Source organism: Aptenodytes forsteri, unplaced genomic scaffold, assembly GCF_000699145.1.
Source record: "Aptenodytes forsteri isolate BGI_AS27 unplaced genomic scaffold, ASM69914v1 Scaffold11, whole genome shotgun sequence".
Classification (NCBI taxonomy): domain Eukaryota; kingdom Metazoa; phylum Chordata; class Aves; order Sphenisciformes; family Spheniscidae; genus Aptenodytes; species Aptenodytes forsteri.
Genome location: NW_008794155.1, coordinates 519,333 through 532,954, shown reverse-complemented (window position 1 = coordinate 532,954; position 13,622 = coordinate 519,333). Strand labels below are relative to the sequence as shown.

The 13,622-nt window shown below is 39.2% G+C and overlaps 1 protein-coding gene across 1 annotated transcript in view; it reads right to left on the bottom strand.

Moving 5' to 3' along the window:
• GTDC1 (glycosyltransferase like domain containing 1) overlaps positions 1–13,622 on the bottom strand; it is a 132,025-nt gene that overhangs the window by 88,537 nt on the left and 29,866 nt on the right. Inside the window, exons 2-3 of the mRNA XM_019472274.1 lie at positions 6,510–6,677; positions 3,607–3,780 (exon numbers count right to left, since the gene is read on the bottom strand). Coding sequence (XP_019327819.1) covers positions 3,607–3,780; positions 6,510–6,677 — 342 coding nt within the window. The remainder of the gene's footprint in view (positions 1–3,606; positions 3,781–6,509; positions 6,678–13,622) is intronic.

The following is a 13,622-nucleotide window of genomic DNA, read 5'->3' as shown; positions in this document are numbered from 1 at the left end:
GCGAGCGGCTGGGTGGGGCTTAGTTGCCGGCTGGGGTTAAACCATAACAATAACCAAAATCTGTATTACAATTTTCATTGAAATGAATTCCAAAGAGTACCTAAATCTGACCCCGCTTTGCTGACTGCCACAGACAGTATGGATGCAGATGGGCCGAGAGAATTCATACAAAATATCAACAAAGGCCTTCCAGAGGTGTTCCAGCAGGGTCTGCTGGCATTTGGAGATGCAAGTACCAGAGACAACATCAGTAGAAAGGGGATTTTCTTCCTGGACCATAGTTTTCCAGTGCAAAAGTGGAAACAGATTATATCAAAATAGACTTTATTGATTGTGTAGGAAAAAAAAATATTTAGGATTTTATTTACATTACAATAGAAAATATACTGAAATTAAGCCAATGACAGTGTAAGTGTGAATTACAATGAATTTAATTCACTGTGTTATAAGACCCCAGTCTGATACGCAGCACATATGGCACATAAGATCAGCTACTGGTCTACATCCTTTGCAATACCTATGAAGTGACAGCCTTAACTTGGAGGGTTTTTTTGTCTCCAAGCTTAGAAGTACTCCGATACATATTTCTACATAATATACTTCAACAGAATGTATGAAGAGGAGAATTCAAAGTCAGAAATTATAGAGGATGAATATACACGGAGTAGCCGTGGCACCACAGGCTACAATATGGAAGCTCGTCGTTGTCAGAACCAGAAAACAGGAGGATTAGGTCAGTAAATTTCTTTTTCTGCTAAATCCTCAAATCCTTTCATCTCTTCTCATTGCCAGATAAGGACCACAGTCTGGTTGTTTGCCCCGGGAACACCAATATGTGCCCTTATGACAAATATTTATTAAAAAGAAGAATATTAAAAAAGCATCGATAACTGCCTCGCACAAGTAGGAAAGCAGTGATTAGATGCCCATCTGAAATATTTAAATACACATTACACACGTATAATGGTACCTCTAATAGTACTCACAAGTATTTCCTAGGGTATCCTTCACCATTACACCTTCACTCTTAAGCGATCATTTACTATGCTGCTTGTGCTAGTTTGTGTACCATCATCTACAGTAATTACATTAAAAGGTAGGTACGTTACAGGATTAACTCATGTGACATGCTCCTTTATTACACTGGCTTTGATCAAGGGTCAGATATATTTTATTTTGCCCTACAATTACAATATTAATCTAAAATAATCTTTAAAAAATCACCATCACACGCGTGAGGATGATTTCTTAGATCAACTCTCTCCCAAATCCAAATGAAGATTACGTTTAAGACACAAACACACCCTGAGAGGTTCACACGCAAAATAAAAGAGGTCAAAGTAAAGAAAAAAAAAAAAATCACCCTAGTTATTTTGCCTTCAGAATTTTTAAATATTTTCCCAACATCAAAGCAAAATTATGCATTTTAAAAAGACTGCAGGCACTGAAATGATTGTCAGTCATGCAAATAATCACTTACTTACACTGTATGAGTTTGGTTTGGATAAAGCAAATTACCATTTGAAAATAACTTGAAAAACACTCTGGGCTAAGAGCTTGCTTTATAAATTTTAGCTTGGCCACAATTTTTCTTAACCTTTTTCTCCTCAATTTCCATTCAGTCACTATACTAATACAGTCAAAATTTAAAAACAGCATTCAATTGCCACAGGTGCATTCAACATTATTTAAAACATGATCTTGTAAAGAAATAGTAAATACTGGCTGCAGCTGAAGGTCAAAACCCAAAGAACTTCAGAGTTATGCAGAAGCAGTCCCTTCTTCTGCTTTTTTTTCTGTGATGATATTGGGCTTTGTCTAAAAAAGAAACAACAAAACCCCAGGACTTACATCTAGAGTTAGTTGTTGAATAAAATATATATTAGAAATACTAGAGCTGATATTAATCTGTGTTTCTAATTACTCCGCTGAGAAAGTTGCACAGTCACACAGTTGTTTATGAACACCTTAATTTTGTCCATCACTGCTGAAAGTAGCTGTTCGAGATAACTTCAAGTGCAACGACCACGATGAAAACGTGAAAGGTGTCCTGCTTTGTGAGATGAGGTTTAATACAAGAGCAGGACATTAAGAAGAGCACACACTATGATGTGAGATCTTCCCACTTGACCAGTTTGGGTAGCAGACTCCTGATTTTACCTACCTAATCACCTTCTGCTTTGGACAAACGATCACTGTGCGTATAACTTCAGACTCATTTGTCAGGTCTCGTTTGACCCCATCTGCCAGGGCTGACAGGTCCAAAAGAGCTGATTTAATATATGAGACAGGGTTATCACAACTTCATCTCCAAAACTAGGCTTGGGCCACATGACTTGCTAAGGTATGCCAAAAAACCACGGGACCCTTTTAAAATGGCTCGATATCAAATATGCTAAGCATTCACAGCATTCCCTCACTCCTGAAAAACATGGTCTCTGAGAAGCAATAGTAGATCCTCAGAGATACACAGGTACTGATCTCCACCGCCATCCAGGCAGCCAAGACCCTAAGGAACACTGGAGGATTTTAACCCACCTGCCAAAAACATCGGTTCAAAGACTTAACTTTAGACATTGACTTTTAAACGATTTGCATCAGCGTTTTAGAATATAAAGTTTTCCAAGATACTGAAATGCAAACCTTGCAGCGTAAACTTCGATAGAGTGCACGACCTCAGCTCCTGTACTACAAATCTCTCTACCCCAAACTACCACAAATGTATATTTAGCCTTTGAAAAAACTGTAAGTACAAGCTGGTCAGGGACAAAGATCTCAAGTATTAGCAGATCAAAAGCCGGACTCTTGCAGAGTCATTATTTCAGCAAGGAAATGTACCCAGCATCGTGTTGGTTTTAAGAGTATAATCAAATTGCAAAATCATACTCTATTTAGTACCGGTCCCATTGAAGCAAAGTTCCTGTTCGGTGGGAGGAGAAACCCTTATAACAGGAAAAACAATTGTGCCAGGTTTAATCAAAAGTGAAAAGGATCTAGCGAATGTTCCCTTTGAGCCACATAACCCACCACTAATTTCAAGACGGGCTCTGAAAAGAGGGTAATAAAAAACGTCCTTCAGCGTAACCGAGGAAGACTGAAGAGCAACTACCGCTGCACATAATGCCAACATCTGCAAGTCCGCTCCCTGCTACTGGGATGCTTTTCGCCTACCTGGAAAGCAATAAAAGAAGAGGTAGGGGAGGGAGGAGGGAATAAAACCCCACTGCAACACACCAAGGGAAATATAGCTTCTTGACTACAGGCTTATCACTTTTACTGTTCCCTAGCATTTCTTTCTCCTCCTTGACCTCCCCTGTACAAATATATACAGAGCTGAGGAGCAGGCAACTCCTTAAAGACTAAAACAAGTGGGAAATCACTCATCCTGAACGATGCAAGTTTGTACGACGCACTAAGGACAGGCTCGGCAGATCAAGACGCTGCCTGAATAGACTCTGATTATTGAAATACATTTATCAATTAGGGGATTTTGCATATTATCAAACTCTTTCATTAATGATGCTTTAGCTGATTAGTTAGAACGTCACCATAAATAGAGAGTTTTGACAGACTGGAGGCAATTTATGACATGGAAAATGTACTGACCTGCTCACATCAGGAAACCTGACTGGAAAATAAAGAACTTGGCACTTCGGTCTGATTATTTTTTCCAAATCCTTAGGTCTGTGGTCAGGAATCAGCTTCATAAATTTTCCAATGGATGTGAGAAACGATTCCATATTAAAAGCAGAGTTGAACACCACAACATCAGCAACCAAACTGTAAAAAGTGGTTAAGATTAATGAATGTACTGCTGCTGCGAAAGGAACAGAATCATTTTAAATGCAATGGAAATAGGATACATATTCTCATAAACAAACAAAAGGTGCAAGCAGAATGCTGATTAAAATCAGCCTTTTCACGTGACTTAGGAGTAGCATATGTACCTATATTAGAAATGTCTTGATTTCTGTCTATTCACTCTGAAATATTTTTTAACTTTTTTTTTTAACTAAGTAATAAATTACTATTATTAATCTAAAGAGGCACATCCTATTCTATCTGTGGATCACTTTTTGTTCATAAAATGGCAAGAATAATATTACTGCCATTATCTCTTAAAAGTATTATAAATAGATAAGGCCCACTGTTACATGACTTTTGTAGAAGTAAACTTGGAAGAAAATGAAAATTCCTTAGAAATAATCCTTCGTCCTGAAAGACAACTTGCCTTCGGTTAACCTACCTTCGACTGACCAAGTAAGTCAGGTAGCAGGATACTAGAGAAACAGAATGTTATTTTAACCTATGCGGACATAATCCTGATTAAAAGTAAATTCACTAAATATATATATAATATACATAGCACAAAGTACCAAAAAAAAGTTTGAAAAAATTTGGCATATTAACGCAATGTTTTGTTCTTTACTGCTGTGTTTTAAAATCAACCGGATCAATAATTTTAAGGTGTAGTTAAATGATAATGTAGGTATTATTTCTCTGCTTAGAGTCAGCCTGGAGAAAACAAGAAGCTATCAAAAAACCTGAAATATCTGGAAGTTTATCCTGGAAGTTCTGACACAATCTTAGCTACACTGGCAAACACGCAACGCTAACGGAGGTAAGAAATGCTTTATGGCCGGTTGGTTTTCTCAATACGTTATATATTGTAATACAGACCTATGGGTCACAAGATACACTGAGGACACGCGTTCATAAGTCACCAGGCTGCTGAAAAGTATATTTGAGGTGAGAGGCTGTCATTCATCCTCACCGCATCTCACTGCTGTCTGGTCAAGAAAGAGAACTGACACTGCTCATCAAAGCAGCAGGAGTCAGCAGGAAAAGCAAAAAAAAAAAAAAAACAAACCCCAAAAAACCATGAGAGAGAGAAAGAAACCTTCTCAAGCAGGCTGCAGGAGCTGAAATGCTTTCTGGAACCCCACCCTCTTCCCCACCTATGGTTTTTAACCCGTTGGTCTCCTCGTTTTTGTACAAACGACCCCCGTCATCTTTTCTGCACTGATTTAACGATGACATGACGTCGCCTCCGCCCAACTTTTTCCTAGAGGTTCTGCATATCACTGGCAATTTGGAAAGATCCCGTCACCATCGCTGCCTGAGCAGCTAAAAGGAATCTCAGCCATCACTGAAAAGTGTGATTTTATTACATAAACTCTATAGAAACCAAAAGGAGGAAAAAAATAATAATAATAATAAAAAAAAAATCTCTTTCCTAATTATCCAAAGCACCAACCTGGAGATTCAAAGTGCTCCAATTTTAATCATCTCCAAAACATCTTTTTTTTTTTTTTCCTTTTTTCCCCCCCCCTAATAAAAAACGATACTTTTATTTTCTTAAAAATCATATTTTGAGGCTAATGTTTGTCAGCTTACAACAGATGTGTGAAATAACTGCTCTTAAAAATGCATATTTTGAGGCTAAATGTTTGTCAGCTTACAACAGATGTGTGAAAAATAACTGCCATAATAAAGCAAAATATATACAAAAAAAATATTCCTTGCGCCAGTGCCAAAAAAAATACATCTTTTTGTTACAGCATCTGAAAATGGCTGCTTCTGTTTTCAAAACATCTTTCACTATACTTTCCCATCTTTACTGCTCAGTAAGTGAAACATGTTGCAAATGCAGCGGCAGAAGCAGGCACAGAATGGCCAGCGTATACACAGATCATTATTTGAGAAATCTCAGTATCAACTGGCTTGTATTATAAAGATGCAAAAGCTTAACTTGTACCTTAAAATGCTCAATCCCTACTCCTAATAAGTCTCCTACTAACAGATAGGTGAGAAAGATGATGGAAATGAATTTATTTCAGTTCAAAACAACTGCGTTTTGCTGTTTCACTTAGGTCTGTACAGTGCCTAACCACAAAGCTTTTCAGTGTGGCTGTTATTAACTTCTTTCATTAACTCAGATTCGAGAAATACATTTGTTTTTAGCAACAATAAAGGACTGCAGCCTTTAAAACGTCTGGGTATTTTAGCACTGCACAATTTCTGAATACTAGATGAAAGAAATATAAGGATTTATCTGGTATGTTTACTGCCCTCTCTTCACAAGAAAAGTGCCGCAGTACATTTTAATTTCTGTTTATTTCCCTAAAACCCTCTATATAATTTCAGTCGGATGCAGTAAAGGCTATGGCCAAGCAAGAGCCGATTAGCTGCGGCTTTGCGAAGCATCCGTGAAACAAAGCATCTCGCTTACGGCCACGAGACAGGTCAAAACCCACACCGCTAACGGGTACGCCATGGTAGCCCAATATAGCATCGGCGGACTTTATACAAGAAATTGAGATGAGTTTATAGAGCAAACTGTTTCTGCCGCAACACGTTTATCAGCCTCTCTTCGGGACTCTGCTGGTACCTCGGTCTGCTACAGGGTCACCATTTAGACGGAGGAGGACTCCTCCGGCTTACGATGCTGCAAGGCTGTAGACAGAAGGACACCTTAAATAACACAGAGCGGTGCGAGAAACACCTACCATGAAAGAATCTGGTTGTATCCATACTGAAAATCCCTTTCCTGGCATTTCTGGACAGGATATGCCAATTGATTCTCATGGAAGTAGAGGACCTTTTTCAATTTGCCAAGGTCAGGGCGGAGGGCAGCGAGTTCAGCCAGGTTAAGCACCGAGCTTGCAAAAAGGATCCTGGAAAACAAGGAGAGCAGTGTTTACTGTCTGTGAGCATGCTCGCAGGGGTCACCCCTTCCCCTTCTCCCCACCCTCCCCAAGAAAAACATAACCCCTATAGGGACACATCAATAGCTAAGCCTTAATACCATGTAGCAGCATTCGAAGTTTTGATCTCTTAAAAAGCAGCTGCTAAGAACCCAACTAGAAAAGCACCGAATCTCATTGGTCTTCCCAGCTCGGTTACAGAGAGATGCAAAATAAAAAAAGCCGGATGGATTTTATTGAAAAAGGCAAGAAAAGCTGTATCTGAAGGACAAATGGAACAAAGATAAGGCTGACTAGGGAATACTTTGCTTGCCAGTTTCATTACACTTTACTTCTTTATGCAACCAACTACTGAAATTCAATATATGAGCAGGAATGGCACATGTTCATCTTATGACATAAACCCTTTTGATTTATGCAGTGCACTTATCTAGTATGGTCTGTTTTTTTTCCCCCACCCTTTTTCTGTTTTATTTTCACATTTTTATTAGGTATTCCTCTATAATGAAATCTTGTTTCTACCCTTGCACCCCAGTACTGCCGTAGCACTCCTGCTATTCCACAGTCTACAACACTGCACACAGCCTTCAATCATATAAAGCAGGCACAAACAACACTAACAAGCTGCTATCTTAGCCTCGAATAACTTACCAGGCTATCAGAAAATGAATGTATTTAAATGTGTAATCCGAAATTGTGACCCTACCGTAACCAGTGGCAGATTTCCCTGCATTTCACCAGAAGTATGCCAGCATGTCCTGTCCCCTGGCTAACGCTGCTTTCAAGCAAACTGAATCCTGAACCTACGGGGACCTGCAGAGCCGCAGACGTTTGTGTTATACATTTCTCATCATAAGGAATAAAAAAAAAAAAATTAAAAAAAAAATTGAGACCAGGTATTTATTGCACGTAAAACATTCAGCTTTAATAAACTACTTTTCAACATAGCATGTTTCTGACTTTTTTTTTTTTTTGCTATCCACCATCTTAGTGGTTCACATTCAGAATTGATTTATGCAATGTTTAATCCTTTTAAGATCTTTCCTGTTTTTTCCTATTTTTATTCCTATTCTTCCTATTCTTTATCCCATTTTATTCCTCTTCTTCCTATTTTTACATGGATTTTGTGTTCAAGATTACTGCCAAACCGACATCACTAATACTAAAAACTTCTGATCCTGGCTGTCAACCTTAAAACTCATGAACTTCCCCAAATAGCCATATATGTATCATAATAGCACCTATGCCAACACACACCATTCTTAGATAATCTGTGTCTACAGAACAAACACTTCCTAGAGAACAGATCCTGTATCCATCTTCATCAACCTGAGTCAATGCTAATCTGAAAGGCTTACGAAAGTAAGAGATGAATGTTCATCAAATATTTGATCGTTCTAAAGGGACTGTCAAACAGAATGCCAATTAAGATACGAGCTCGGGTTTATTATGAGCCGTACTAAGAGGAAAAACCAGTTTTACCTAAGTCATCGCTTATTTGTCACGAAGAGTAATAACCTCCGGACCTCAAAACGACCTGGGTGCCAGACTCGAAGCAGGGGCAGGAAAACTTCCTACGGGTGATGCAATACCCCTGCTCAGAGACGGCTGCGAGTTTAGCACTAGAGTGACAAAGAAAAATACAAACAGGAGAAAACATACGCCAGATCTCAGAAATGAGATGAAATGGTTGCTCGGCAAAACTTTGGCTATTTCTGGATTGCACTATAGCTTATCCCTTCCTTTACTGATTTTTCAGAAAACCTCTTTCTGCAATGAATTAGGAAGAAAACTGAATTGATGTGGGATAGCGTCTATGAACTTGGCTGCATTTGAACGAAGAGAGAAAAAAAAAGAGATGGCACATTGGGATTGAAAACATGGGAAACAGCAAAGAGCAAGGCACAAAAGCAAGAGTGGAAAGAGAAGACAGTGGGGGTGCCAAGGTTAACATGACGACTGGAGAGAAAAGGGCAACGGGGAGCACGACGAGAAATGAGATCCGAGATTTAAGCTTGGACAAAACCGTGTAGCTCTGAAATATCTGAACTTGCTCAGATGGACAAAGGAATAACTAGAAGAGGAATATGAAAAAAAGATGGTCAAATCCACAGGAAAGGAAAATAATGTTTGCAGTACCGGCTTAGATAAACCGGGAGATTCAATAGCATCATTAGAGAGAGCCGGAGGCTGGCTTCCAGTAAGGCAAGAAAGGCCGAAAACTTGGAAAGCTTGCCAGAGGTAGACCCAAATTTTCTCCACTGTAAATGGGAAGGGATAAGACTCAATTAACAAGCAGATCGCTTGTCACTGCCCAGTCCATCAATAAGCCAGTGTCAAGAGAAAACCGTGGCGATTACTAGCACATTCAGATTTAGAGCCTGAAATGACACTGCTCATGTTTTTTACAGAAAAAAAAATAATAAACCCAAACCCATTTAAGTGGTAATATTATTAGGAAACACCCTTCTTGATTCGCTTCCGTTACTTCACAGCATTTCCAGAATTTAACCCAACGGATATGGGGTGCTCTTATACTTGTTTCTTTACCGGCATAAAAGCTGCTAACTACCAGCGATAACCAATTTCTCCGGCATTACGAGCTTAAATAACACCTGACAGCACGAGTCCCCGCGAACATGCCCACAGAGCAGCCACGTACGTGGCTAATGGACTCACGCAGGGCACTGGAGGATATGCTGGAGTGAATTTCCACTTAACACCTATTACAAGAGGAAGAAAGGAAAGTTTATTATAACATAACATGCGACATAAATATATGTCAGTTGTCATTCCGTGTGACATCAACTTTCATTTTACCTCGGGTCATTATTTAAGTAATAAATGCTAACAAGGTGAGCTTTATCATCCCACGGAGTGTATCCGGGAGGTAGAGACACAAGGTGATGGCAAGAACGCTCGAAACATGATAATTCCTGACAGCTGCTGCTTGAGCACAAGTTAAATTGAACAGTTTATCTCAGCATAAAGATGTTATAAGGTTTTATGTTTAATTTAAAAAAATTAACATAAAACCCAGAGAAAGCAGAGTTAGGCAATCTTTCACAAACATGACATACTACAATCACTGTATAAGCTGGATTAGTACTTATTACCATGCTACTAGAGAATTAAGCTGTTTTTAGACCACCAAAGAGCTTTAAATTGCAACTTTTGTCTCTGTAAGAGAAACCTATATTTAAAACGTCTGCTAAATTCAAATTAACAGCTACATCATTAACTTACCATCTCACACACCCACTAAAATATTAACTTACCACCCCCCCCCCCCCCCCCCCCACATTTCAACTGCTATTATGGTATTCTTATCTAGACCTATCAACGCTACAACATATAATAAATATATACAGTACTCTTCAATAGCGTGCAAATCGTCACAAAACCTGCGTTGAAGGTCACATTTCTAACACGACTGCCCTAGCCCTCCTCTCCGAAATATCCCCAAGTATTTTTCTGTGTTACAAGTGACCTTCTCGCACAGAGCAGGACCATCACACATGCAGTAGCATCGCTGCCTTGGAGGCTGGCCAAATTTCAGGGCCACCATCCACACAAGCCCCGGTCTTACGCTAAGCTTGTGCTTAATCTGAATCACTTAATAGTCCTTCTGACTTCTGAGGAACTACTTATGTGAATTAAGTTAAGCGTGTGCTTAATTCATACAAATATTCATGGGAAGGAAGCTGAGCGTGCTTGCAGGTTCAGAGCCACGATGTGTCTGGAGAACGCTCTGACCTTTGCTATTGTCTTCCCCGTTATTTTACTCCAAAGGACTGAAAAGCTGTAAAATATAAAAAACTTTACTTTTTTTAATTATGGCAGACAAAATGACTACTATAGGTTTCCATTTCTATCAAGCAAATTATAAAAGTAAAGGTGCTAAAGTATTTTTATTTTGCTTTATAAATCTTTGTGTCACGTAACCGCGATTTACTCTTTTATGGCATTGCCCTAAATCTTTCAATTAAATTCCCATGCAACTTAACTAAAAACACATTTTGCCTTCCTCTTGGGAGACCACACAGGGCATATTTATGTATCTATGGATATGGAGCCTGAACTCCCCGATTCACCAGGCTTACAGCACAAAGCGAGTTTAAAACCACCTGATTTGTACTGGAACATTCCCTCTGTCTGGCAGAAGCTCTGCCAGTATGAAGGACTGACGGACGCGGCCACTGTTTGCATCGCAGCACAGGTAACCCAGTTCTCCCTGGAAAAGGAGGAATACTGTAGGGTACGATCCTGCAGCAGCAACAGGGACTGTCCTGCACTGCAAATGAAATCCAAGGTCATAAGTCCCTGCTGCAAAACAACCACATTGGCAGTAAAATGAGTTTATGATTGTAGATCCGGCAGGTTTTCCAGGTGCAGTATTACAATGAAACAGAGTTAGATCTGGATATCGCTACAAATATGAGCCTTTTAGGGGGATACAGGTACTAAAAAAAAGACTGTTCATTAGACAGCACTGACTGAATTGACATTCACCCCTCCTTCAGGAGGGGAGTGTGAGGCTTGAAGTGTTTTTGCACCAATCTAGAACTAAAACCTTGAGCACTTGGAGGCATCAAATCCCACCGTACGTCTCACAAGGCATTGACCGCTTTGCTCTCGCCGAGCCCCAAATTATACCGTACCTATAAATACATTTATTTTTCTTGAAATTTCAATTGGGAGGCCTAATGTCATACGGCAGAGTCTTAAACCCTCATATTTTTACCCCAATTACGGTTTTATTCTGGGCACGGTTCTTGTGCGCTCAGCAGAGCGAAGTCAGGGTGCAACCAGAGACCACAGAGGCACTACGACCCAACAAGTCGTCATCGATAACTGTAAAACACAGAACACAGTCATGCCACTGCCGATAGCTACATTTTCTCCAATTGATCAGAAACCAACCCAAATTTTGTAGCAAATAACAGGAGCCGTTAGGGAAAGCATTTGCGGTGAGACTAGGAGCAGCTCACCCTCCTGGTGAAGGCAAGCACGACTGGGATAAGAAGTACCGAACACTGCTCTGCTACGTTGCCTCCTTAAAGGTCAAGGAAAAGGCAAGAGGTGTGACCATGGACATATCCACCTTGAGAAACAAGGGCTTCAAAGACGATGGTGTCTTCAAGCACCTCAAGATCAAACCTGAGGGCTTTGGTTCCTCCATCATACAGTTTCCTCGATTTCAACCCAGCAAGTCCGACAAGTCCATGGATTTGGCTTTAAGTAATTTTTCAAACGTAAACTGTATATCAGATAGAATTATTAATGCCTGGAATGTTAAACAGACCAGTTATTTTTATTATTACATACATTTTTATATGATCAGCTTGCAGAAGTTGCATTTTTACCACTAGACCAAGAATACACAAATTGCAATCAGATAGAAAATGCTTTTCCATTTCCCATTAAACAATAGATGACTCTGAATTTCTGAACAATAAATACTAATAAGCGATAATATATGACAGTATACAGATAATAAATAATAAATTAACAGTAATTTTTTTGACATGGAATGTACAAGTGTCAAAAATGCTTATAGATATTATAATAGAGCTCATAAATTAAGGTTTTCTAGATAGAGCATAATTTGAAATGTTTACAGAAATAATTAAGTCTTACTATTTTAACGGTCTTTACTTTTCAGAACAAATCACAAGGGTTGTCATGCCTTTCATCTTAATTAGGCCATGTGTTTGTCTTATTTATTTGTTATGTACTTTCATAAATGTTCACAAATATTAATTGTAAAGCAAAATATTTTTTCCTCTTGCTGTAATTACTATATGTACATATAGTACACAGTGATAAATATTCATGGCTGCTATCAGTTCAATAGTTTTGGATTTGGGGTTTGTCTTGTATGCTAAAATACAGTAGAAATGAATAGCTTGTTTGAACTCATACTGCCAATCCCTTTTTAATATTTTGATTTAAAAGTACATTCTCCCTCCCTCATTTTATAGTCTGTTATTTCGGACTATAGTTGAAATTCTTGTTCCTACTGTGACAGACCTTAAGTGACATTTTCCAAAGGAATTTACTGCCTGGAAATCAAATGCATTTTCCCCTTCCTCATACACCCCATACCCCAAAGAAAACTCTCAACTCTCTGCACGCACAGCTGCTATTTGACACAGCCGGAGTAGAAAGGGGCTGCGTTTCCAGCCCCACTGTTGCACGTCCCACCCCTTCCCTGTGTCTCCTCCTGCCACCCGGATTTTCAGACCCCTGTTAGGACCCTGGGTAGAGCTCTTGAGAGCCTCCCGTCTCAACCTGCTGACCTCACTGACGTTATCCAGCAAAACTGGAACGGGGCTGAAGCTGAATCACAGCAAATCTCTCACCTTTAGAATATTCAAGAGGTTACAGAAATGTATTATTTCATTTGTAAATTATTTGGGTTCTCTCTCAATTCCTTCCCGAATTTTTTTTCTCAAATAGCTGATTGGAATATTTACATGCAATCCAACCTTACAATCCAATTTTGGGAGCCAGAGCCCCAGCTGACACAATTGGTTACGAACTAGCTTTAAGCACACACCACTATTTTCGATGACCTTTAACTCAAAAAGATACTGAAAAGGTGGTGAAAACAGTTAATCAGAACTACTTTTCTATTGAACGTCAAGAAGTAAGCTTGAAAGAGACTCTCTCACAGATAAGACTTTTAGACGTTTGAGGGGGGAATATTTTGTTTGGATTCCTTTGGGGTTTAGGCAATGGCACTGAAGCTTCTTGAATTTTATTATTAAGTGTGTGGTACTATTTTTTTCCCTGATTTGTAATTAAATTTGGCTTCAATTAATTACTGACAGATGCACATTTTTACTTTAGTGGCCAGATTGTTCACCATGGGCTACATCGTCCTCTCTGTTTCCACGAAGGGAGAGGTCG